The following is a 22,649-nucleotide window of genomic DNA, read 5'->3' on the forward strand; positions in this document are numbered from 1 at the left end:
CCAAGAGAAAGGGACAAGGCACTGATGATGGCTCCATCCTGGGTGAAGCCAAAGCAACATCTTCTAGCAGAACAGGGCTAGTTGCTGGGGTATATGGAGAGAGGCCCACCATCCTTCAGTATCCACGAACCCTGACCTGTTCTCCCTCTTTTGTCCTCCCGTAAGTCATGAGGAGTCGTCCTCTCATCTTTCCTAATCACACGAATCTACCCACCAAGTGTCCAAAAGAGGGAGTTCTTACATGCTTCTAAAAGTGAATTCTTCTCCAATGTAAGAAAATCATCCCATTCATTGATCTGATGTGTGCATCTCCACATGATGATTTTGGCTGAAAGCAAGCTCCAAGTACCTTGTTAAGAACAATGTCGTTGAATGCTCTTTGGTAATAATAAGTAACTTAAGCCAATTTGATCTCCCCTCTCCTCCAAGATTAAAAATGTACTTGCAATCCCTGATTTTTTTTATAATTTGGATGATTTGTTGAACAGAGAGGGCATTTTGCAACATAATTAATATCTGTAGGAATTTTTGGGATTCTTAGGGGGCTAATTTTTATCTTTTCAATTTTCTTTTCTTTCCTTTCTTTTCCTTTTTCTTTTGTTTTTATTTATTTATTTATTTTAGAGACAGAGTCTTGCTCTGTTGCCCAGGCTGGAGTGCAGTGGCATGATCTCGGCTTACTGCAACATCCGCCTCCCAGGTTCCAGCTTTCCTCCCACCTCAACATTCCAAGTAGCTGGGACTACAGGCATGTGCCACCACACCTGGCTAAGTTTTAGTATTTTTTGGTAGAGACGGGGTTTTACCACGTTGACCAGGCTGGTCTTCAACTCTTAAGATCATGCAATCTGACCACCTTGGCCTCCCAAAGTGCTGGGACTACAGGTGTGAGCCATGGTGCCTGGCCTATCTTTTCAATTTCTAATTGATCTATCCTTTTCAATCAGATTATTGTCCTAACCAATTTATTATCAATCAGTTTTTTTCCAACTAAATTATTTTGGCCAAGTTACCTGGAACTCACCATATTATGCCAAGACCTATTATATGAGCTTCTGATTTTATCTCAAACTCAGATAGGATGGATCTTTTAAGAATTATCTGTCCATGAGGAGCATGGTTGCAAAGCCAGTGGCTGGACTCACTTAGAGAAGATTAAAAAGCAGGGGCATCTACCCTCTAGTGCCTGTGGTGTTTGCATCTGGGCAGTGGCACCAGAGGGCGGGGTGGTATGAAGATCCTGACATAGGTGGCCTTGTTTTCCTGCCTGAGAAAGGTACCAGTTTCAGAGCCTGAGGCACTGTCTGACCGGAGGAGAGGCCCTCAACCCTGATGTGAGAGAGAAGTGGAAACGCCAGACCGGTGTGGAGCTGTATGAAGGCTATGGCCAGTCTGAAACGGTGAGTGCTGGAGGGGCCAGGTCCCCACCCCCCAGGTCCCCACCCCCCAGGTCCCCTCGAGAGCTTCCTGCCTCTCCGGCTTCTCAGGGACCACCCTGCCCCCAGGGGAGAAGCTGATAACAAAATTCCATCAGCTTTCCTTCCCTTTTGATTTCCATATGTTCTCACTTATAAGTGGGAGCTAAGCTATGAGGATGCAAAGACATACAGAGTGGTATAAAAGACTTTGGAGACTCAGAAGGAAGAAGGTGAGAGGAGGGGCGTGAGGGTAAAAAAACTACGTATTGGGTATCATGTACACTACTCAGGTGACAGATGCACTAAAATCTGAGGATTCACCACTATAGAATTCATCCATGTTACAAAAAAACGCTCGTACCCAAAAAGCTATTGAAATACACACACACACACACACACACACACACACATACTTCTTAAAAATTAAAAAAAGGTAATTTAAAGTACTTTTACAATTATACCATGCCAGCAAACCAGCCCTCACTGCTGAAGGCATTGTTTGTCTCCACCAAGACAGTCTACATCTGCCACTGTTCAGAGTCCAAGATTCTAAGCAGCGTCCTCTATAGTCATCTAGGAAGAGATCTGGGGATCAATTGAGTCTTTTGGCTTAGAGATGGGTTAAGTTCTTTAGGTTTGAGTGCCCACTGGAGTGCCCCATAATTGTTTGCTAACTATGGAAAGAAAAGAAAGACAGGCAAGAAAGAGGGAAGAAAATAGGAAGAAAATGAAGAAGGAAGGGAAAGAGGAAATAAAGGAAAGAGAAAGGAAAGGAAGGAAGAAAGGAAGGGAAAAAGATGAATGGAAGGAAGGAAATAGGGAACAAAGAAGAAGGGAGGAGAGAGGAAAATGAAGAATGAAATATCGGGGAAAGGAATGAAAAAAGAAGGAGGAAAGAAAATGAAGGAGGGAAGGAAGAAAACAGGAAAGGGGAAAGAAAGGAAAGAAAGAGGAAAGGAAAGAAGGAAGAGAAGGAGTGAGGGAGGAAGAAAAAAGAAAAGAAAGAAGGGAGGAAGAACGGAGAGAAATGGAGAGAGGAGAAGGGAAAGAAAGAAGAAAGTGAGGGAGGAGAAAAAAGAGGATGAGAGAAAGAGTTATCAGGCAGGGTGAGAGACAGGCATGGCCCAGGAAAGAAGCTAAGTGGAAAGGCTCTTCTTTATCTGTACTGCATTCTCCCCAGGTTGTCATCTGTGCCAATCCAAAAGGCATGAAAATCAAGTCTGGATCCATGGGGAAGGCGTCCCCACCCTACGATGTGCAGGTAGCAGCCTCCCCCAACTTCTGGCAAGGCCTGGCATGGAGAGGAGAAAGACACACAGGCCTGGCTGGCACGGGCTGCTGGGCTGCTGGAGGGGCCCAGGGTGTAGACACTCATGTATGCACCTCTGTGATGATCTCCTTACCAGATTGTGGATGATGAGGGCAACGTCCTGCCTCCTGGAGAAGAGGGGAATGTTGCCATCCGTATCAGACCCACCCGGCCCTTCTGTTTCTTCAATTGCTATTTGGTAAGAGACGGGGAACAGCTGTTCTCATGACAGTGACTGTGTGCTAAGCATTGTGCACCACACTTTGTAAGTATCTATTTGTTTAATCCTTACAATGACTGCATGAGGTAGGTTGCTACTATTATTAATAAAGTTCTGTTATTGATAAGGAAGACTATTATTGATAAGGAAGCTAGTACAAAGGGGAAGTGACTTATCCAGCATCATGCAGCTAGTACAGGCAGGACATGGGATTTAAACGTGGGTGTGTCTGAAAGCGTAAACATGACATGAGGGCAGCACCGTTGTTTTAATGAGGTGAAAATCGAGGTACAGTAAAGGAAAGGAGCTTCTGAAGGTCAAACTGCAGCCGGGTGCGGTGGCTCACACCTGTAATCTCAGCACTTTCGGAGGCCGAGGAAGGTGGATCACCTGAGGTCAGGAGTTCAACACCAGCCTGGTCAGCATAGTGAAACCCCGTTTCTACCAAAAATACAAAAATCAGCCAGGCATGGTGGCGCACGCCTCTATTCCCAGCTACTTGGGAGGCTGAGACAGGAGAATTGCTTGAACCAGGGAGGTTGCAGTGAGCCAAGATCATGCCACTGCCCTCCAGCCTGGGCGAGGGAACGAGACTCCGTTTCAAATAATAATAATAATAATAATAATAATAATAATAATAATAAAATAAATAAATACATAAAGGTCAAACTGCACTATTGTGTCAGAGCTGTCTTCAGGATTCTCTTTGTGGTTTGCTAGCAGGGCACAAACCTGGGATTTCAGTCCAAGTTTCTGGGATAATTCAGTAACTGCTTCTCTTTTGTATTCATCTTGGCTGGTGTTTATGTCGGGCTTTCTTTTCTTCACAGCTTTCTCTATAAAACTCTCAGACCTGGCTGTGCATTAGAAACACCTGGCAAGCCTCAGTTATTGCTGATGCTTGAGCCCCACCTCAGCTTAATTAAAATCAACATTTCTGATGGTGTGGATCAGTTTCCCAGGCGATTCGAATGTCAAGCCTGAGAGCCACTGCTTAATAGAAATGCCATCTCATGTGTCTACTAAGCTGTCAATCAGCTACAGAATTAGAAGGAGCAGAAATAAATCAGTCCATTTCTTTTCAAAATGTTGCATTTTAGTGGTTTTTCTGTCACTACAAGAGAAATAATCTTCTACTTTATTTTGTTTAAAATCACAGAAACTTACAAAAACCCACAACATAGTAATCATGCCAAGCTGAGATCATGTTAACATTTAATGTATTTTCTGCTAATCAGTCTTGGAAGCAATAGTAAATCTTTGACCCCACTGAAAAAATGCATTCATTCATTATTCATTGTCGACTTCGTGCCGCTCGGTGTGGAGCAGGACTCTGGTACTTAGTGTGGAGCAGGACTCTGGTACTTACTGCACTTGCACACTTTCTTTCTGGTTGTGAGATTGTTCCACTGAGTGTACTAAAGTAATTTGAAAAGTTATTTGCTAGACAAGAATCTTTAGTTTTTTTGACTGTTTCTTTCCGTCACCTGTACCAACAGTTAGTTTTCTTTCCAGATCATTCTTTTTTTTTTTTTTTTTTTTTTTTTGTGACAGTGTCTTCTCACTCTGTTGCCCAGGCTGGAGTACAGTGGTGCGATCTTGGCTCACTGCACTTCCACCTCCTGGGCTCAAGCAACTCTCGCGCTCCAGTCTCCCGAGTAACTGGGACTACAGGTGCACACCACTTCACCGGGGTAATTTTGGCATTTTTAGTAGAGACAGGGTTTTGCCACCTTGGCCAGACTGGTCTGGAATTTCTGGCCTCAAGTGATCTGCCCGCCTTGGGCAACTCCCAAAGTGCTGGGATTACACGCATCAGCCACAGTGCCCTGCCCAGCTCATTCTTAATTAAGAGAAAAATATTAAATCTCTTCGTGAGAATCAGGAAACATGTGAAAATTATTATAGAGGATCTCAGACCAAAATTGTTCTGTGAGTTTTGATAAGCTAAGCTCATTCTCCCCCTACAATAAACATAAACATTTCAAATTCACGTTGGCCATTCCCATTTAGCTGAAATTGCACGTCAGTTAAATGAATATGCCCATGTCAACTGTATATCCCATATAAGGAATGTGCTCATTTTCCTAGGGAAACAAATTGTCAAATGCACAAATATTTGTTATAGTGCTGGCTGTTTATAACAGATAAAAAAGGTGGAGGGACTATCTAAATTTCTAATATCAGAAATTAGTTATGTAAAGGATTATATTATAGCATTGTGAACAAAAGCAAAAAAAAAAAAGAAAAGGAGAAAAAGAAGAGAGAAAAAATTTTTAAAAAAGAATCCAGGAATTTGTTCAAATGCATAATATCACTGCCACAGAGAAATATTATGCAACTATTTAATACAATTTTTTTGGAAGCAGGGTCTCCTTCTGCCACCAAGGCTGGAGTGCAGTGGCACAATCATGGCCACTGCAGCTTTGACTTCCTGGGCTCAGGTGATCCTCCCACCTCAGCCTCCTGAGTAGCTGGAACTACAGGCACATGCCACCACACCTGGCTAATTTTTTTTTTTGTAAAGATGGGGTTTCACCATGTTGCCTAGGCTGGTTTTGAATTCCTGTGCTCAAGTGATCCACCTGCCTCAGCCCACCAAAATGCTATGATTACAGGCATGAGCCACCACTCCCAGCCTATAGGAGTTCTTAATATATTCTTGATATCGGTCCTTTGTTTGTTTTAAAAGTTGCTAACATCTTCCTCCTTGGTTGTAGCTTATCTTTTCACTTTCTTTCACTTTCTTTAAGCTATTTTTGTTGAACAGAAGCGTTTATTTCCATGTCATCAAATCATTAAGTTTTTAAATGTTATGGATAGTGCTTTTTGTGTCTTATAAAATCATTTTCAACTCTGGGGTAGAAAATACACATATTCAATAGTTTCTTCCAATAGTTTTATAATTCTGCTTTTGACATTTAAGTTTATAATCCATCTGTGGTTGATGTATGCATGATATGAGATAGGGGTCTATTTTATTTTTTTCTATATGAAAAGCCAATTTGTTGAATAAATCCTCCTTTTCCCAGTTATCTGTCATGCTAATTTTGTCAGATATAAAAGTTTAATATAGGCCAGGTGTGGTTGCTCACGACTGTAATCCTAGCACTTTGGGAGGCCAAGGCTGGTGGATCACCTGAGGTCAGGAGTTCAAGACCAGCCTGACCAATATGGTGAAACACCCTCTCTATTAAAAATACAAAAATTAGCTGGGTGTGGTGGCGGGCACCTGTAGTCCCAGCTACTTGGGAGGCTGAGACAGGAGAATTGCTTGAACCCGGGAGGCAGAGGTTGCAGTGAGCTGAGATCACACCACTGCACTCCAGCCTGGGCAATAGAGTGGGTCTCCATCTCAAATAAATATATCATTTTTTAAAAGTTTGATATAGTCATACATAGGCTTTGGCACTTTCTTGTATTTCCTTGATCACTTACTCTGTCTCTGTACTGATACCATAAAGTCTTATCCACAAAAGCATTACCATAAGTCTTCACATGTGGGAGAACAACTCTAACCTTGTTATTCAACTTATTTAGAAGTGTTTTACCTATTCTTAGCCCTTTGCTCATTCATTTGTATTTTAGAATCAACTTGTCAAGTTCCTTGGAAAATGTTTGCTAGCATTTTGATTAGAATTGTATTGCCTATAAAACAACTTAGGGATAATTGACATCTCTATTAATTAAGTCTTTTTTGTTTTGTTTTGTTTTGACGCAGAGTCTTGCTCTGTCACCCAGGCTGGAGTGCAGTGGTGTGATCTTGGCTCACTGCAGCCTCCGCCTCTCGGGTTCAAGTGATTCTCCTGCCTCAACCTCCCAAGTAGCTGGGATTACAGGCGCCTGCCGCCACACCTGGCTAGTTTTTGTATTTTTAGTAGAGATGGGGTTTCTCCATGTTGGCCAGGCTGGTCTTGAACTTCTGACCTCAGGTGATCCACCCGCCTTGGCCTCCCGAAGTGCTGGGATTACAGGCATGAGCCACTGCACCAGGCCGATTAAGTCTTTCTTTCACTTTATTTATATCTTCTTTAATGTTGTGTAGAGTTTTAAGTTTTCTCCATACACATCTCAGAGATTTTGTGTTAGATGTATTTTTAGGGTAGCTTATATTTTTTCTTTTTTCTCAGAAGGTCCTTGTTGAATTGAGATATAATTTACCTACAGTAAAATTCACCCATGTTAAGTGTGTAAGTCGATGACTTTTAACACATGTCCGCCCCTGTGTAACTGCCACCACAGTCGAATAGGGAACATTTTTCACTCCCTTGACAGGCAATCCTCTCCACTCCAGACCCAGCAATTGATACATTGTTTGTCGTCAGTATATAATAATTTTGCATTTTTAAAAAAGAACTTCATGTAAATGGAATCACAAACTATTCCAGTTTATCTGTCCGGGTTCTTTTACTCAGTATGATGTTTCTGCAAGTCATCTGTGTGGTTTCATGTATTTTTATTGCTGAGTAGTAGCTTTTTCTTTGAAACTTTGAGAATCAGAGTTTGATTGTTTTTCTCTTTCCTCTACTCTTGCCCCACACCAATGAGCTTTTTGGTGAGCCCTTCTCCCTCCCTCCCTTTCTTTCTTTCTTTCTTTTCTTTCCTTCCTTCCTTCCTTGCTTCTTTCCTTCTTTCTTCCTTCCTTTTTTCTTTCTTTCTTTTCTATCTCTTTCTTTTCTCTTCATTCTTTCTTTCTTTTTCTTTCTTTCTCTTTCTTTCTTTCTTTTCCTTCGTTTCTTCGTTTCTTCCTTCCTTCCTTTTTTCTTTTTCTTTCTCTCTTTCTTTCCTTCCTTCCTTTCTTTTCCTTCTTCCCTCCCTCCCTCCCTTCCTCCTTTCCTCCCTCCCTTTTCTTCTCTCTTTCTTTTCTTCCTTCTCTTCCCTTCTCTTCCCTTCCATTCCCTCCCCACTCTCCTCTCCCCTCCCCTCCCGTCCCCTCCCCTCCCCTTCCTTTCCTTTGTTTCCTACTTGAAGTCTTGCCCTGTAGCCCAGGCTGGAGTGCAGTGGAACAATCTTGCAATCTCGTCCTGTAGCCCAGGCTTGAGTGCAGTGGTACAATCTCACAGCCTCGCCCTATAGCCCAGGCTGGAGTGCAGTGGCACAAACTCAGCTCACTGCAACCTCTGCCTCCCAGGTTTAAGCAATTCGCCTGCCTCAGCCTCCCGAGTAGCTGGGATTACAGGCATGCACCACCACACCAAGCTAATTTTTTTATCTTTAATAGAGACAGGTTTACACTATGTTGGCCAGCTGGTCTCGAATTACAGACCTCAAGTGATCCACCCACCTCAGCCTCCCACAGTGCTGGGATTACACCCGGCCTAGCCCTTCACTTTCTACCCTCAGTGATTCCTGAGCACAAAGAGTATTCATGTGTTCTCTTGTCCTAAAAACCACAGCCAGTGGCCCTGTGCCCACCCTCCTGCTTTCAACTATGCTTTCTAGACCCCCTTCTAAGGATGGTGGTGGGTGACTGCCCTTAACCATTTGCTGGCAGCTTGATTCCAATCGAAAGAGGGAAATCCCACAACTAAACAGGGCCATAACTCCCTGTCCATTGGGGAACTCTGGGCAGCCGGGACTTTAGGAACTGCTGAACTTTCTGTTGAGTGGTCTCCAGCTTCCTACAGGGGGCTACTGGGGCAGTAACTGGCCTTAGTGGTTGTTCCCAGAGGGTCCTTCACGGGTTGTATTTGTCTTTCAGGACAATCCTGAGAAGACAGCTGCGTCAGAACAAGGGGACTTTTACATCACAGGGGACCGAGCTCGCATGGACAAGGATGGCTACTTTTGGTTCATGGGAAGAAACGACGATGTGATCAATTCTTCAAGGTCAAGCTGTCTGCACTTTCCTCCTCTCTTTGAAATTTCATGGGGTTGAGGGAAGCCCACTTGGAAGAGTTTGTTTTTCCCTTCCAGCTACCGGATCGGGCCTGTTGAAGTGGAAAGTGCCCTGGCAGAGCATCCTGCTGTCCTGGAGTCGGCTGTGGTCAGCAGCCCAGACCCCATCAGGGGAGAGGTAACCAGTGCACCCAAGAACATGGCCTCCTGCTTCTGTACCTATTAGCACCCAGCAGAACAAGCAGGAAGACTCAGATTGTCCTGTATTTCACCTCCATCCTTGTGCCACAAAGTTGAAATGCCACCATCAGACACACGTTGCCTTCATGTCTTTAGAGATACAATTACTCTCTAAAGGGACATAATGGGAAAACACCAACACTTTGCTTTTAAATGGACACATTTGCATCCCAAAGAGGCTGGCTATGGGGCAGGAGTTCTTATGGGGAGGTGCAGGCTCTGTTATCCATCCTGTCTAATAAAAAGTCTTTTCTATTTGCAGATGAGGACATAGCAAGCACACCAGTAATAGTTGCTGATGGCTGTAACCTAAGAGGGATAGAATATGTATCCAAAATGACCTAGATATACCAGAAAGATGGGCCAAATTTAATAAGCTGGGCTTTCATAGGAGAAATCCTTTTTTTTTTTTTTGAGATGGAGTCTTGCTGTGTTGTCCAGGCTGAAGTGCAGTGGCATGATCTTGGCTCACTGCAACCTCCGCCTCCCAGGTTCAAGTGATCTTCCTGCCCCAGCACCCCCCAGTAGCTGGGATTACAGGCACATGTCACCACACCTGGCTAATTTTTGTATTCTTAGTAGAGACAGGGTTTTGCCTTGTTGGCCAGGCTGGAGGTCTTAAACTCCTGACCTCAGGTGATCCACCCACCCCGGCTCCCAAAGTGCTGGGATTACAGGTGTGAGTCACCGTGCCCGGCCAGGAGAAATCTTTCTGTGGGTCCCAGAGGAATGCATATTATGGGAAAGATCAGCTAACAGGCAGACTTAGGTACTTTTCACTGGCTTACATCCAACATAATCCTAAAGCACAACAGTTACCTTTTGAAAGTTAGTGCAACATCAGCCTGCATTCTCAGAAGCATCAGGACCACAGGAGAGATTCTCAAAGCCTGGTTCATGGACTGCTTGCAACTGTATCATCTGAGATTCTTGTTTAAAATATAGATTTGTAGACCTAAAGTCAGACTTACCAAATCATAATGACTGGGAATGCAGCCCAGAGAATCTGCATTTTAGCCAGCCATTCTTGGCCAAGTGATTCCCCTCTAAAATCCAAAGCCATTAATGTATAATAAGGGATGTGTGGAGTCCCATTGATGTGCTGAAGAAATCATACCTCAAACGTATGCCTAGTTCTGCATGCTGTGAGTTAACTGGGACTGTGACAAATGGCTGTGTGCTCAAACTTAATCCATATATGGTGCTTAGAACTGAGTCTGGTGTGTAGAAAGTGCCCAACACATAAGCCGGACACGGTGGCTCACGTCTGTAATCCCAGCACTTTGGGAGGCCGAGGCGGGTGGATCACGAGGTCAGGAGATCGAGACCATCCTGGCTAACACAGTGAAACCCCATCTCTACTAAAAATACTAAAAATTAGCTGGGCGTGGCGGTGGGCGCCTATAATCCCAGCTACTCGGGATGCTGACGCAGGAGAATGGCGTGAACCCAGGAGGCAGAGCTTGCAGTGAGCCGAGATCACCTCGCTGAGCTCCAGCCTGGGCGACAGGGTGAGACTCTGTTCTAAAAAAAAAAAAAAAAAGTGTCCAACAAATGTTTCGTAGTTACAGTAGTAAGAGTAAGAGGAAGCTCTTTCTAAAAGCATATCTGTCTGAACATGAAATGATAGTGGCCTTCCTCCCTGTGGGAAGTATGCAAGGACAGTGAGCTACCCCTTTAATAGAATACTGTTAACAGATAGGAATGCTGGAATTAATAAGCATCCAAGTGACCTTCCATTCCTAACAGAAACTATGTATGTTGTGCTTGAGTCTGGGACACTTCCTCCGGCCTGGCATAAGATAGCCTGCAGGAAAGTTGTGGGCAGAGAGACCCAAGGTGCAGAATGTCCCTCGGGATGTCTGGAACAGAAGTGGTGCAGTTCAGGGTCTGCTGATTGCAAATGTTCATCCATGCAGACCCCCAAAGACCTAGTTCCCCTTGAAAGTGCCTGCATTTTCCTCAATCCCACCTGTTCAAACTCATGCCTACCTACCTTTCTCATTAGGAAAATCTGGAAGAAAATGGCCCTAGGAGTTTATGAACCTCTTTTCTCCAAAATATTTCCTTCTTAAGAGAAGCGATGTTGGCTTCAAATGGTGTCATTCCAAGTATGGGGAGTAATTTGAGAAATAGGTAGGAGTTTGAAATCATCCCAGAAAGGTCAATCCTCCTAATAGTCACACCTGGAGGGCCAGTAAAAGAAAAATTGATGTTTTTTGTGTCACTGGCTGTGCCCAAAAAAAACTAGTAGAACTTTCATGGTGCAAAGGTAAATGTAGGCACTTATTCAAGGCTCACTTAAGGAGAAAAGAGTTGTTATACGAGGCCTGATCTTTTCTGGGTATTTTGTTTTCCTGCAGGTGGTAAAGGCATTTATAGTCCTTACTCCAGCCTACTCCTCTCATGACCCAGAGGCACTAACGCGGGAACTCCAGGAACATGTGAAAAGGGTGACTGCTCCATACAAATACCCCAGGAAGGTAAACATCAGGGTTTCCAGGGCACAGTGATCTGGGAATCAGATGGGCACACTCTGCCTGGGCTCCCACTCAGAGCCAGGCCCTGTGCCAGGCACTGGGGATATGGAGAAACTTGTAACCCTGGCTGCTGCTTCAGCTTTTTTCTGTATTTCTTCACTTGGGTTCTCCCCAAAGCACATTTTGTTCCTGCTCTAAGAACAGCCTGATCCCTACCACAAATCAGATACAAGAGGTAGTGCTCAAATGCTGTCAAAATGATCCTGTGCTCCAGGCTCCAGGTGTTTTGCTTCTGGCCATTTAGGGGGAAACCCTGAATCAGGGACGCTTTCCAAGGACAGGCAGACAGTATTGTCTCTTTCAAAACAAAAGTCTTTTTGAGAAATGATGATTTCCAAGTGTTTTTTGTTTTGTGTTTGGTCACTAGGTGGCCTTTGTTTCAGAACTGCCAAAGACGGTTTCTGGAAAAATCCAAAGGAGTAAATTGCGAAGTCAGGAGTGGGGGAAATGAGGTGCAACCCCAGGAAGGCCCCGTAGACCTCCGAAGACTCCACGAGAAACTAATGGATCACTGGTCAGCCCCCATGGGGAGCATCATCTCTTCAACCCTAAAGATGTCAAAGGTGTGCAGCTTCCAAACGGCATCCCCAGGATCACTGGGCAATGCTGGAAAGAGCAAAAGAATATCATTGGCCCTGACCACATAGATGCTGCGCCGCCTAGCAAATGCTTGGTGGTTCGACTTCTCCCTCTGTCTGGGGGCAGGCTCAGCATCTGCCCACTGGTCTCACTAAGAGCTTTCAGATTTCCCTCCACAGGACAGGTTACCATAGACTTGGGGCACTTGTGGGTACTCATTCTCTGCCAGTGGGAATGTAAAGGCTTCATCCTTTGTATGCAACCATTTGGCAAAAGTATGCAGGAACGTAAAATAAAATATCCTTTAGCTCAGAAATTCTATCTTCGGGAGTCACCACAAAAGAAAAAATCAAAATGCAGAAAATGTGTGGTGCACTAAGATGATCACACAGCATTAAAACTAAAAAAAAAAAAAGAAAAAATTAACAATTAACATCCAAACAACAAGGAAATGATTAACAAAATTGTAGTAGATTAACTCAATAACATATGATGTAGCCACTAAAATATTTAAGAGCAGTTTAGTATGTCTTGGGAAAAGTGTAAGCTATATTAATTTTAAAAATCAGAGCAAAAATATTCATACTGGAGAATCCCAACTCTGAAAAATAAAGGGAAAACTGTAGTTAATTGTAATCCTCCTGGAGATTGAGGAGGGAGGGAGAGAAAATAATGGATGGTAGTTTTTCTTCTTCCTTTTTCACTACATTTCTGTATTGTCCAAGTTTTGTACTAAGCACATACAACTATTTTAATGAAGAAGTCATGTTAAAGAAAGCACACTCTGCTTCATGTCTAGTTCTTCCTCCACATACTCATACATCAACCCCAAAGACTGCTGTATTATGTCTGTATTAGTCAGCATTCTCCAGAGAAAGAGAAGCAATAGGACATATTTAGACACAGGAGAGGGGATTTATGATGGGAATTGGCTCACTCGATTTTGGAGGCTGAGAAGTTCCACAATCTGCCATCTGCATGCTGGAGACCCAGGAAACCCCGTGGTATAATTCCATCTGAGTCCAAAGGCCTGAAAACCAGAAGAGCCAATGGTATAACTCCCTGTCCGAGTGCAAAGGATCGAGAACCAGGAGCTTCACCGTCTGAGGACAAGAAAACACAGATATTCTAGCCCAAAAGGAAGGAGCAAATTCCTCTTTTCTCCTTTTTTTCCTCTTCATGCCCTAATGGATTGGATGATGCCTGCCCACGTGGGTGAGGGCAGATTTTCTTAGTCTATGGCTCTATCTCTAATATCACCTGGAAACACCTCCCAGAGACACCCAGAAGTAATGTTCACAGCTATCTGGGGACTCTTAACCCAGTCAAGTTGACACCTAACATTAACCATCACAATGTCTTAACCAGGAGGGGCATAAAGACGTGCAGCCACGGCTCAGGCCTGCAAACAGGAAAGGGTGGTTCTGGGAGCAACCCTGGAGGAAAAGCAGCAGATGGAAACTGAAGCAATCCCTGTGCTGCGGACCCCACCCCCAGCACCTCCACACCCTCCAGGGAAAATTCAGTGAGCACCTACTCAGTACTGAGCTCTGAGACTGCAGTGATACACCAAAGCCAGCCTAGTCCCTACCTATGTGAGTTTTCTGGGGCTGCCATAACAAAGTACAACAGACTGGGCCATTTAAACAACAGAAATTAATGTCCTCACCGTTGTGGAGGCTGGAGGCCTAGGATCAGGGGTTGGCAAGGTTGGTTTCATTCTGAGGATGTTTCCTTGGTTTGTAGATCGCCGACTTCTCCCTCTGTCTTCACGTGGTCTTTCTTCTGTGCATGTGTGTCTGGGGCCCAATCTCCTCTTCTTCTAAGGACACCTATCATGTCAGATTGGATTAGGGCCCACCCTCATGACCTCACTTTAACTTAATCACCTCTTTAAAAACCTTGTCTCCAAAGACAGTCACAATCTGAGGTACTGGGAGGAACTGGGGTATCTGGGGTTAGGACTTCAACATAAGAATTTGGGGAAACACATTTCAGCCCAAACCCTTGTGGAGTTTAGTCTAGTAGGAAGGTCATTATTATTTATCACAGAATAATGCAAGTAAATGTACAATTGTAATGCCATGAAGAAAAGAATACATTTAAGACACAGACTGGAGAAACTGATCAAGACTCAGGGGACTGAGGGTATCAGGGAGGCTTCTATAAGAAAGTCCCTGGACTGGGTGCAGTGGCTGATGTCTGTAATCCCAGCACTTTGGGAGGCTGAGGCGGGTGGATCACCAGAGGTCAGGAGTTCGAGACCTGCCTGGCCAACATGGTGAAACCTCGTCTCTACTAAAAATACAAAAATTAGCCGGGTGTGGTGGTGTGCACCTGTAATTCCAGCTGCTCGGGAGGCTGAGGCAAGAGAATTGCTTGAACCCGGGAGGCAGAGATTGAAGTGAGCTGAGATCATGCCACTGCACTCCAGCCTAGGTGACAGAATGAGACTTCATAAATCGGCTCTGTCTAGGCAGTGGGCAAGGTGAACCCACTGAGCAGTTACAATTCCCTTCCCTCAAGCCCACCTGCTGGCTTTATCAGCAGCCTTTTGTCATACACAGGCTGGAGGTGAGTGAAGCTCCAAAGTCAAGTTGGGATTACTTCTGAGCATGTCATGTAACACCCTCTCATTAAACGGTGGTTATCTGTTACCCTGGTCTCCACTTGGAGCTTCAGCCAAGATTCTGAGACAACAGAGGAAGTCCCATTTAACATTCTCTTTCATGGGTGTCATAGCTCATTGCTATTGCTTATTATTTTAGGTTTGTTTTGCCTGTCTTTCCTAGTAGATTGTGGACTCTTCTAGATCATAGGCTAGATGATAGTCTTGTCCGTCTTCCCAGTGCCAATATCAGGACCTGCTGCCTAGTAAATTGGCAGTAAATATCAGTAAATAGTCATTGAATGAATGACTGAATGAATGAAAAATAAGATACTAATTGAGGGGAATAGGCAGCTGAAGAGGCGTCAAGGAAGAATTACACCCGAAGACCGTTCACCTCTTTTTTCTTTCCAAATGAATATATCTGTTTATTTTCTTGAGTGCTGAAAAATTCTTAATAGAAACCTAACAGTTCTATCTTGTACACAGGCAGGTGACTTTCCCTCTCTAGGCCTCTTTTTCCACATCTCTCTATTGGGGACTGGAGTGTAATACTAGACCTACTTTCCCCAGCCTTTCCATTGCTGTGGACTTCTTTCTATCATTCTGCCATCATGTTTGGAAAGATTTTCTCTCAAAGTTCATACTTCTTCCAATCCACTATGTCCATCAGAATTTGAGGTGGTGTCAGCTTTTATTGGGTAATGATGCTTGTATGTTAGCTATTAATTTTATTTTATTTTTCTTGTTTCAGTTTTTATCTTGGTTTTGATAAATAATCCTTAGCTAGAAAGGGCCCAACCTCCGATTGTGCAATGTGGTAAATCACAGCAACAACTTTTGGTTTTTTCTTTTTAGAGGGAGTCTCACTCTGTCACTCAGGTTGGAGTGAAGTGACATGGTCTGGGCTCACTGCAACCTCCGCCTCCCGGGTTCAAGCGATTCTCCTGCCTCAGCCTCCCGAGTAGCTGGGACTACAGGCATGCGCCACCATGCCCAGCTAATTTTTTTATTTTTAGTAGAGATGGGGTTTCACCATGTTGGCCAGACTGGTCTCAAACTCCTGATCTCAAGTGATCCACCCACCTGGGCTTCCCAAAGTGCTGGGATTACAGGCGTGAGCCACCATGTCCAGCCTCACAAGAAACATCTTTAATGTAAGGAGAGAATCAAGGAAGTCTAGGACATGCCAAGATGGGAGCACTGATCCTTTCATTTCAGGGTTTCTGCCTGAGAATCCACAGCTCACCTTATACACTTCCAGTAATAAAGATGAAGAGGATTATGAGGGTGGTGGTGGTGATAGTAAACCACTACCACTGGTTGAGCTCTTTCTTAACTGTTGAACTTCACTGTGGGCTTACTAGACATTATCTCATTTAAGCCCCGCAAAAAGCAATAAAGTAGGTATCTTTCATTCATCCCTTCATTTAGCAAAAAATGATTCTATTCCTACTCTGTACTCAGCACAGTTCTAGGCACTGAGGATACAGCAGTGAATGAAAGAGACAGAAACCCCTGACTTCTGGAAATGGCAACCTAGTGAAAAGAGAGATAACAAACAAAGAACTATTAGGTTGGTACAAAAGCAATTGCAGTTTTTGCCATTCCTTTTGATGGTAAAAACCGCAATTACTTTTGCACAAATCTAATTTTAAAAATTAGAGTATGTCGGACAGTGTCAGTGCTAAGGAGGAAAATAAAGTACAAGTAGTGAATAGGGACTACGGAATGGTGGTGCAGGATTTTAAATAGGGTAGCCAGGAAGGGGTTTGCGAAGACCACGTTTGAGCAAACCGAAAGTGAGGGAGCGAGCTGTGCAGATGTGGGGGTCAGGGAGGACACTGTCCCAGAGACAGAAGAGCAGGTTCAAAGGCCCTGAGACAGAAACAATCGCCTGGTGATCCCCATTTTACAGAAGAGAGATCTGAAGCTCAGAAAGATGGAGTCACTCATCCAAACTTGCACAGCTGTAAGTGGCAGAGCTGGGATTTGAATGCCAGGCCCAACACTACCAAAACCTGCATTTGTTTCTCATTTTCTCATATTTTTCAATTCAGACACTGAGGATGTAGGTGTTGGAGCATCGGCAGAGTGGTTAAGAGCTAGGCATGATGTGAACCAGACCTGGGTTCAGGTTTTGTGGTGCCACTTACCTCCTTGGGTGGCTGACTTGAACTGTCTGAGCCTCAGTTTCCACATGCTGAATTGGGGATAATAATAGATAACTGCTAGGGTTATAGAGGTGGTTGAACGAAACACCTGCACAGTTTGTGGCACACTAAATGCTCTCTCAATAAATGTGTTTTTGTTGTTGTTTGTTTTTTTGTTGTTGTTTGTTTTTTTTTCTGAGATTGAGTTTCCCTCTTGTCCCCCAGGCTGGAGTGCAATGGCGCTGTCTCAGCTCACTGCAACCTCCACCTCCCAGCTTCAAGCGATTCTCCTGCCTCAGGTTCCTGAGTAACTGGGATGACAGGTGCCCACCACCACACCCAGTTAATTTTTAAATTTTTTTTAGTAGAGATGGGGTTTCACTATGTTGGCCAGGCTGGTCTCGAACTCCTGACCTCAGGTGATTCACTCACCTTGGCCTCCCAAAGTGCTGGGATTACAGGTGTGAGTCACTGCGCCCAACCAATAAATGTTATTCCTAGTTACTATTACTCAGTCTACAGCCCCATTTTCTGGAGGGGACATTAAGATTCTGCACCCTAGAAGACTGGTGAGTTTCCCACCTTCATGCAAGGGGTCTCTGGGTGAGTTGCTTCGTGAAAGCTCCCAATAACCATTGAAATAGCAGTTTCTTTCCAAACCACTAATTATGTACCTGGTATTTATCATATGCCTTGGCTCCTCAAACTGCAGCAAACAAACTCCATGGAAGAGAAAAAAATGGGACTCCAGAGACTTGAAAGCACAGCCACTTGTCAGATGCAGCCCCCAACTCTGAAAGTGAGAAGCAGAGACAAAGTTATCTCCTGAAGCACATGGATACTTTTGAGCAGGTTTTTCAGATCAAACATAAGGCTTTGCAGAAGTCTAGCACTTTGCATTGTTCTCCACGTCTAAGAGTCTTAGGGGAGCAGCATCACACCCCTCTGGCAGCCGGACAACTGAGAAGTCTCCAGAATTGTCTTACTCAGGCTTTACCATGACCCTACCAGATAGATGCTATTTTAATCTCCATTTTGTACAGGAGGAAACTGAGGCACAGTGGGTCAGTGTGTGTATTCTTTTGGTAAGTGGTACAGCCGAGATTTAAAATGGGTCTTCTGATGGCAATTCTCAGGCATTGTCTCTTGCTCCAGGCTGCCTCCAAAACTTTGGCTCCATCCAACCAGACCACCAAAGACTTCCTGAGACAATCAGAGGTGGAATGTGATAAAGAAAATCTGTTTTTCCCGCGATGATTCCTGACTGAAAAACCCCTGCCCTGGGAAATTCTGAGCCCCCACCACGGAGTTCTGCTCCCAGCATTTCCCCAGCAACTCCAGCACTTTTTCTATTTTCCCCCAACATTGAATCCCCACTGTGGGTCAGATTCTAGGGACACAAAGGTGGCCAGCTGATTGTGCACAGCCTCCAACAGTGACCATTTCAAACCATTTTCTTTTAAAATGCCTCTTTGCCGAAACACGGTGTTCCCTATGAGAAGGACACTGGACTTTGAAGTTAGATTTGAGTCCTGTTGTAGCACTTACCAGCTGCAGGAGCTTAGCCAAATTTCTTGCCCTCTCTGAGCCTCAATTTCCTTATCTATAAAATGGGGCTCTGGATACCTCTCTTGTAGAGTTCTTGTTTAGATTACATGTGAGCACATCTATAAAACACTGAAGACATGAGCTAGCCGTTATTCTTTATAAACAGTCATCAGGAGAATTTTGATTTTCCACCTCACAGATTTCCCACAGGAATGTGCTGTCCTGAAATGTGTCTAAAGGTCAAAATTTGAAAAACAGAAAGAATGGAAAAGAAAGTCAGCAAAGTCCAGCTTCATGACTTGGCAGTGTCCCCAGTGGCCAGGTGCAAAGGAGCACCCAGAGAGGTGTTTTCAGACCACTGTAAATAGTGTGAGTGCTATTTAGGACTTACACACACTCAGACACATGCACACACACACAAATACAGATACAGCCACACACATCTGCAGTTTCACTGCCACACATAGACACACATGCAAGCACACACAAATATCTAGTCACACTTCTAGACACTCACACACATGAATACACACAGTTACACTTGCAGACAATCTTATGCACATGCCAAACTCATAAACAGATACATAGACATACACTTAACTACAGAGCTACATATACATGACAGTCACACACATAGTTACATACACAGTCTCACACATACATTCACACACATCCACATCTACCAACACACATGCATGCATGTAAGTATACATAAACACCTGTACACCTGCGCATACAGCTCTACACACACTTGCACACATGTACACATACACAGTCTCACATACATCCATGTACTGACATATAGGCACACATGGGCACAAACATGCACAACCTTACACACATGTCTTTACACACAGAACCACACACACATAACAGCTATACATACATCCCACAGTCACATGTGCACACACAAAAACATACATACATGCACTTAGGCTATCTCACATACACAGCTACGTACTTCACACAGGCACACACATTATAACAACATGTTTTCTTCTCTTTACAGCCCTTATTCATTCTCTCAGCTATTTACTGAATATTTACTGTGTGCTAGCTACCGTTAAAAGTCCTTGAGCTAAATCATTGAACAAAATGGGCAAAAATATCTGCCCTCATGAAGCTTAGATTCTAATGGAAGGAGAGAGAGGCAAAAATAGTAAGTAGGTATGTTAGCAGGTAGTGAGTATTAGAGAAAATAGTGCCTAGTAATGAGGAGGAGGAAGAACCAACTTGGAGGTGGGTTGCCGTTTTGAGAAGGTGGTCAAGGTAAGCTTCATTGAGAAGTTGACAAAAATATTTAGCAAGAAAATAAAGTAGGAGAGGGAGTTATCCATGTAGATATCTATGAAAAATCAGTCTGAGAAGAGGAAACAGCAAGTGCAGATACCCTAAAGACAGAGTGTGACTTCAAGGAACAGGAAGAAAGCCCTTGTAGTTGACATGCAGTGAATAAGGGGGTAAAGGAACAGGACATCAAACCAGAGATGAAGAGAGTGTGTGAAAATCTTACCAGACCTTGAATAATGAGGTAAAAACTCTGAAGTTAATTTTGCATGAAACTGAGATTCACCGGTAGGTTGTGAGCAGAGGTGTGACATGATCTGACCTCTGACTTATCCTTTACAGTACATAAAATGAACTTAATTACTTTACATGTTATTATCTGTGTCACTTCTGAACAGGAATGAATCTGTCATGGTCACCTCTGTGTCTACCTGAGAGTAACACTCAGTCAATATTTGTTGACTACTTGATAAGGACAGACATTTCCAAGGAGAAAAGTGTTCTGAGGTGCTCCAGTTTGGATGTTTGCTCTCAATAAAACTCATATTGAAATTTGAGATGGAACCTTACAGGAGGTATTTGAGTCATGAGGGAGAATCCCTCATGAATAAATTAATGCCCTCCCTAGGGAGTGAGTGAGTCCTAATCCTATTATTCCCCACAAGAGCTGGTTGTTGCAAAGAGCCTGGCATCTCCCCACTATCTCTCTTGCTTCCTCTCTCACCATGTCATCCATGCACATGTCAACTGCCTTTTACCTTCTACCATGAATAGAAGCATCCCGAGGCCCTTGCCAGCTGCAGATGCCCAATCTTGAAATTTCCAGCTATCAGAATCATGGGCCTAATAAACATTTCTGAAATAAATTACCCAGCCTCAGATATTTCTTTATAGCAATGAAAAATGGACTACAACAGGAAATTGTTGCCAGGGAGTAGGGTATTGCTATAAAGATACTTGAAAATATGACAGCAGCTTTGGAACTGGGCAATGGAAAAGGTTGGAAGAGTTTGGAGGGCTCAGAAGAAGACAAAGAGTTGAGGGAAAGTTTGAAACTTCTTAGAGATTGGTTAAATGGTTGTGACCAAAATGCTGTCAACGTAAAATAGTCAAAAGAGTCAGCATCTAGTTAAAAGAGCTCATTCAAGCACAAAGTATGAGTGCGGCCATCCAGGGAGCACAGCTATTCCAAAGAATGGTGAGCAGTGTTGTGCTCCTGGTGTAGGGGAAAATGAGGATTGCTTATACCAGCAAAATGAAGTTGCTGAACAAAATTACAACATTTTCCATAAAAAGGTTAACGTACAGATATAAGATTTCATTGGCTACTTTTGATTACACGCTAAAGGGATAGTTTAACATTCTATTAAAAGGAGACAGTCACAAGGGTCTCTATCTTCACTTTGTTTAGCTCAGTTTTGAATAAAGAAGAGTCTAGTTAATGTATAACATCTCAACACAAAGGTCAGAAAGCAACGGTCATGCACCAGAATCAGGGGAAGTTGTGTTACCTCAGTCAGCTTTCAGGCCTTAAGTTTTCCCTTTTGCATGATAAATTTGGAAGGTCCTAAATTTAAATTTTTTACAATGCTGATAGAAATATAGACAGTACAGGCCATGCTGAAAAGTCTCAGATAGAAATGAGAAACTTATTGGAAGCTGGAGCAAAATTCACCCATGTTACTCTGTAGCAAAGAACTCGGGTGCACTGTGTCCATGCCCTAAGGCTTTGTGGAAGGCTGAACTAAGAGTGATGACCTACGGTGTCAGGTGCAAGAGATATCTAAGCAGCAAAGTGCTCAAGAAGTGGTGTGGTTACTTTTAACAGCTTATGCTAAATTGTGACAGCAAAGGAAAGACCTAAAGCCTGTGTTTATAATTAAAGGGGAAGAAGAGCATTAAAATTTGGAAAATTATCAGCCTGGACATAGTGGTAGAGAAGAAAAGAGAATTTTCAGGAGAGGAGTCCAAGAAAGTGTCAGAACAACCCTTTGCTAAAGCATGACTAAAAGGGGGCCTGGTGCTAATAGGATAATAGGAAGAAGGTTCCAAAGGCATTTCAGAAAACTTTGGGGCTGCTCCTCTCATCACAGGCCCAGAAGACCAAGAAAGACAGAATGGTATTAATTCTGCAGGCACCCAGAATGTAGGAGCTGTAGATGCTTGGTGGTAAGATCCTCTACAAAGAATTCCCACTAGGGAAATGCCTCATGAAGCCGTGGAAGTGGGGCCACCCCCAAGACACAGAACTGTAGGATCACCAATTTGCAACTCCAGCCTGAAGAGCTGAAGCATGGGCTGATACCAGCTATAAGACAATGTTGGCCATGCACGGTGGCTCATGCCTGTAATCTTTGGAAGGCCATGATGGGAGGATCACTTAAGTTCAGGAGTTCAAGACCAGCCTGGAGAACACAGTGAGACCCTGTCTCTATAAAACATTAAAAAATTAGCTGGGCATAATGGCATGTGCCTGTAATCCCAGCTGCTCAGGAGGCTGAGGTGGGATGGTTGCTTGAGCATGATAGATTGAGGTTGCAATAAGCTGTGATCAGACTACTGTACTCCAGCCTGGGCAACAAAGTGAGACACTATTTTAAAATAAAATAAATATGAAGAGATATAAAGAGTTTTTTTCCCTGTTGAGTTTTGGGCTTACTTGGACAGTGTTGAGTTGGGGTGGAACAGGGAAGAGAAGGGATCAGACTCCGAGTGTAGCCTGCAGGTGGATCTGATGGCTTTTTCACATCCATGTGAGAAAGAAAAGAGTCAGGGCAGTCTCTAAGATTTGATGTTGGAAGAACTAGAGGAATAGGGGTGACATTTGCTGAGATGGATAAAACCATACCTGGAATGAGAGTGGCCAGGGAAGGATGTGATCAACCTCTTAGCTTTGGACAAAGTATGTT

The 22,649-nt window shown here is 43.7% G+C and overlaps 1 protein-coding gene across 3 annotated transcripts in view; it reads left to right on the plus strand.

Annotated features, from left to right (window-relative positions):
- ACSM5 (acyl-CoA synthetase medium chain family member 5) overlaps nucleotides 1-17,074 on the plus strand; it is a 35,875-nt gene extending 18,801 nt beyond the window's left edge. For 2 of the 3 annotated variants that reach the window (XM_034939930.4, XM_057299991.2), the window contains exons 8-14: nucleotides 1,277-1,400; nucleotides 2,599-2,679; nucleotides 2,825-2,926; nucleotides 8,649-8,776; nucleotides 8,864-8,963; nucleotides 11,389-11,508; nucleotides 11,933-17,074. In XM_034939930.4, the coding sequence (XP_034795821.4) occupies nucleotides 1,277-1,400; nucleotides 2,599-2,679; nucleotides 2,825-2,926; nucleotides 8,649-8,776; nucleotides 8,864-8,963; nucleotides 11,389-11,508; nucleotides 11,933-12,016 (739 nt within the window). In that variant the 3' untranslated portion in view covers nucleotides 12,017-17,074. The remainder of the gene's footprint in view (nucleotides 1-1,276; nucleotides 1,401-2,598; nucleotides 2,680-2,824; nucleotides 2,927-8,648; nucleotides 8,777-8,863; nucleotides 8,964-11,388; nucleotides 11,509-11,932) is intronic. The other variant, XM_057299992.2, reaches the window with a different exon arrangement.
- Nucleotides 17,075-22,649: the final 5,575 nt, after the last annotated feature.

Source organism: Pan paniscus, chromosome 18, assembly GCF_029289425.2.
Source record: "Pan paniscus chromosome 18, NHGRI_mPanPan1-v2.0_pri, whole genome shotgun sequence".
Taxonomy (NCBI): Eukaryota; Metazoa; Chordata; class Mammalia; order Primates; family Hominidae; genus Pan; species Pan paniscus.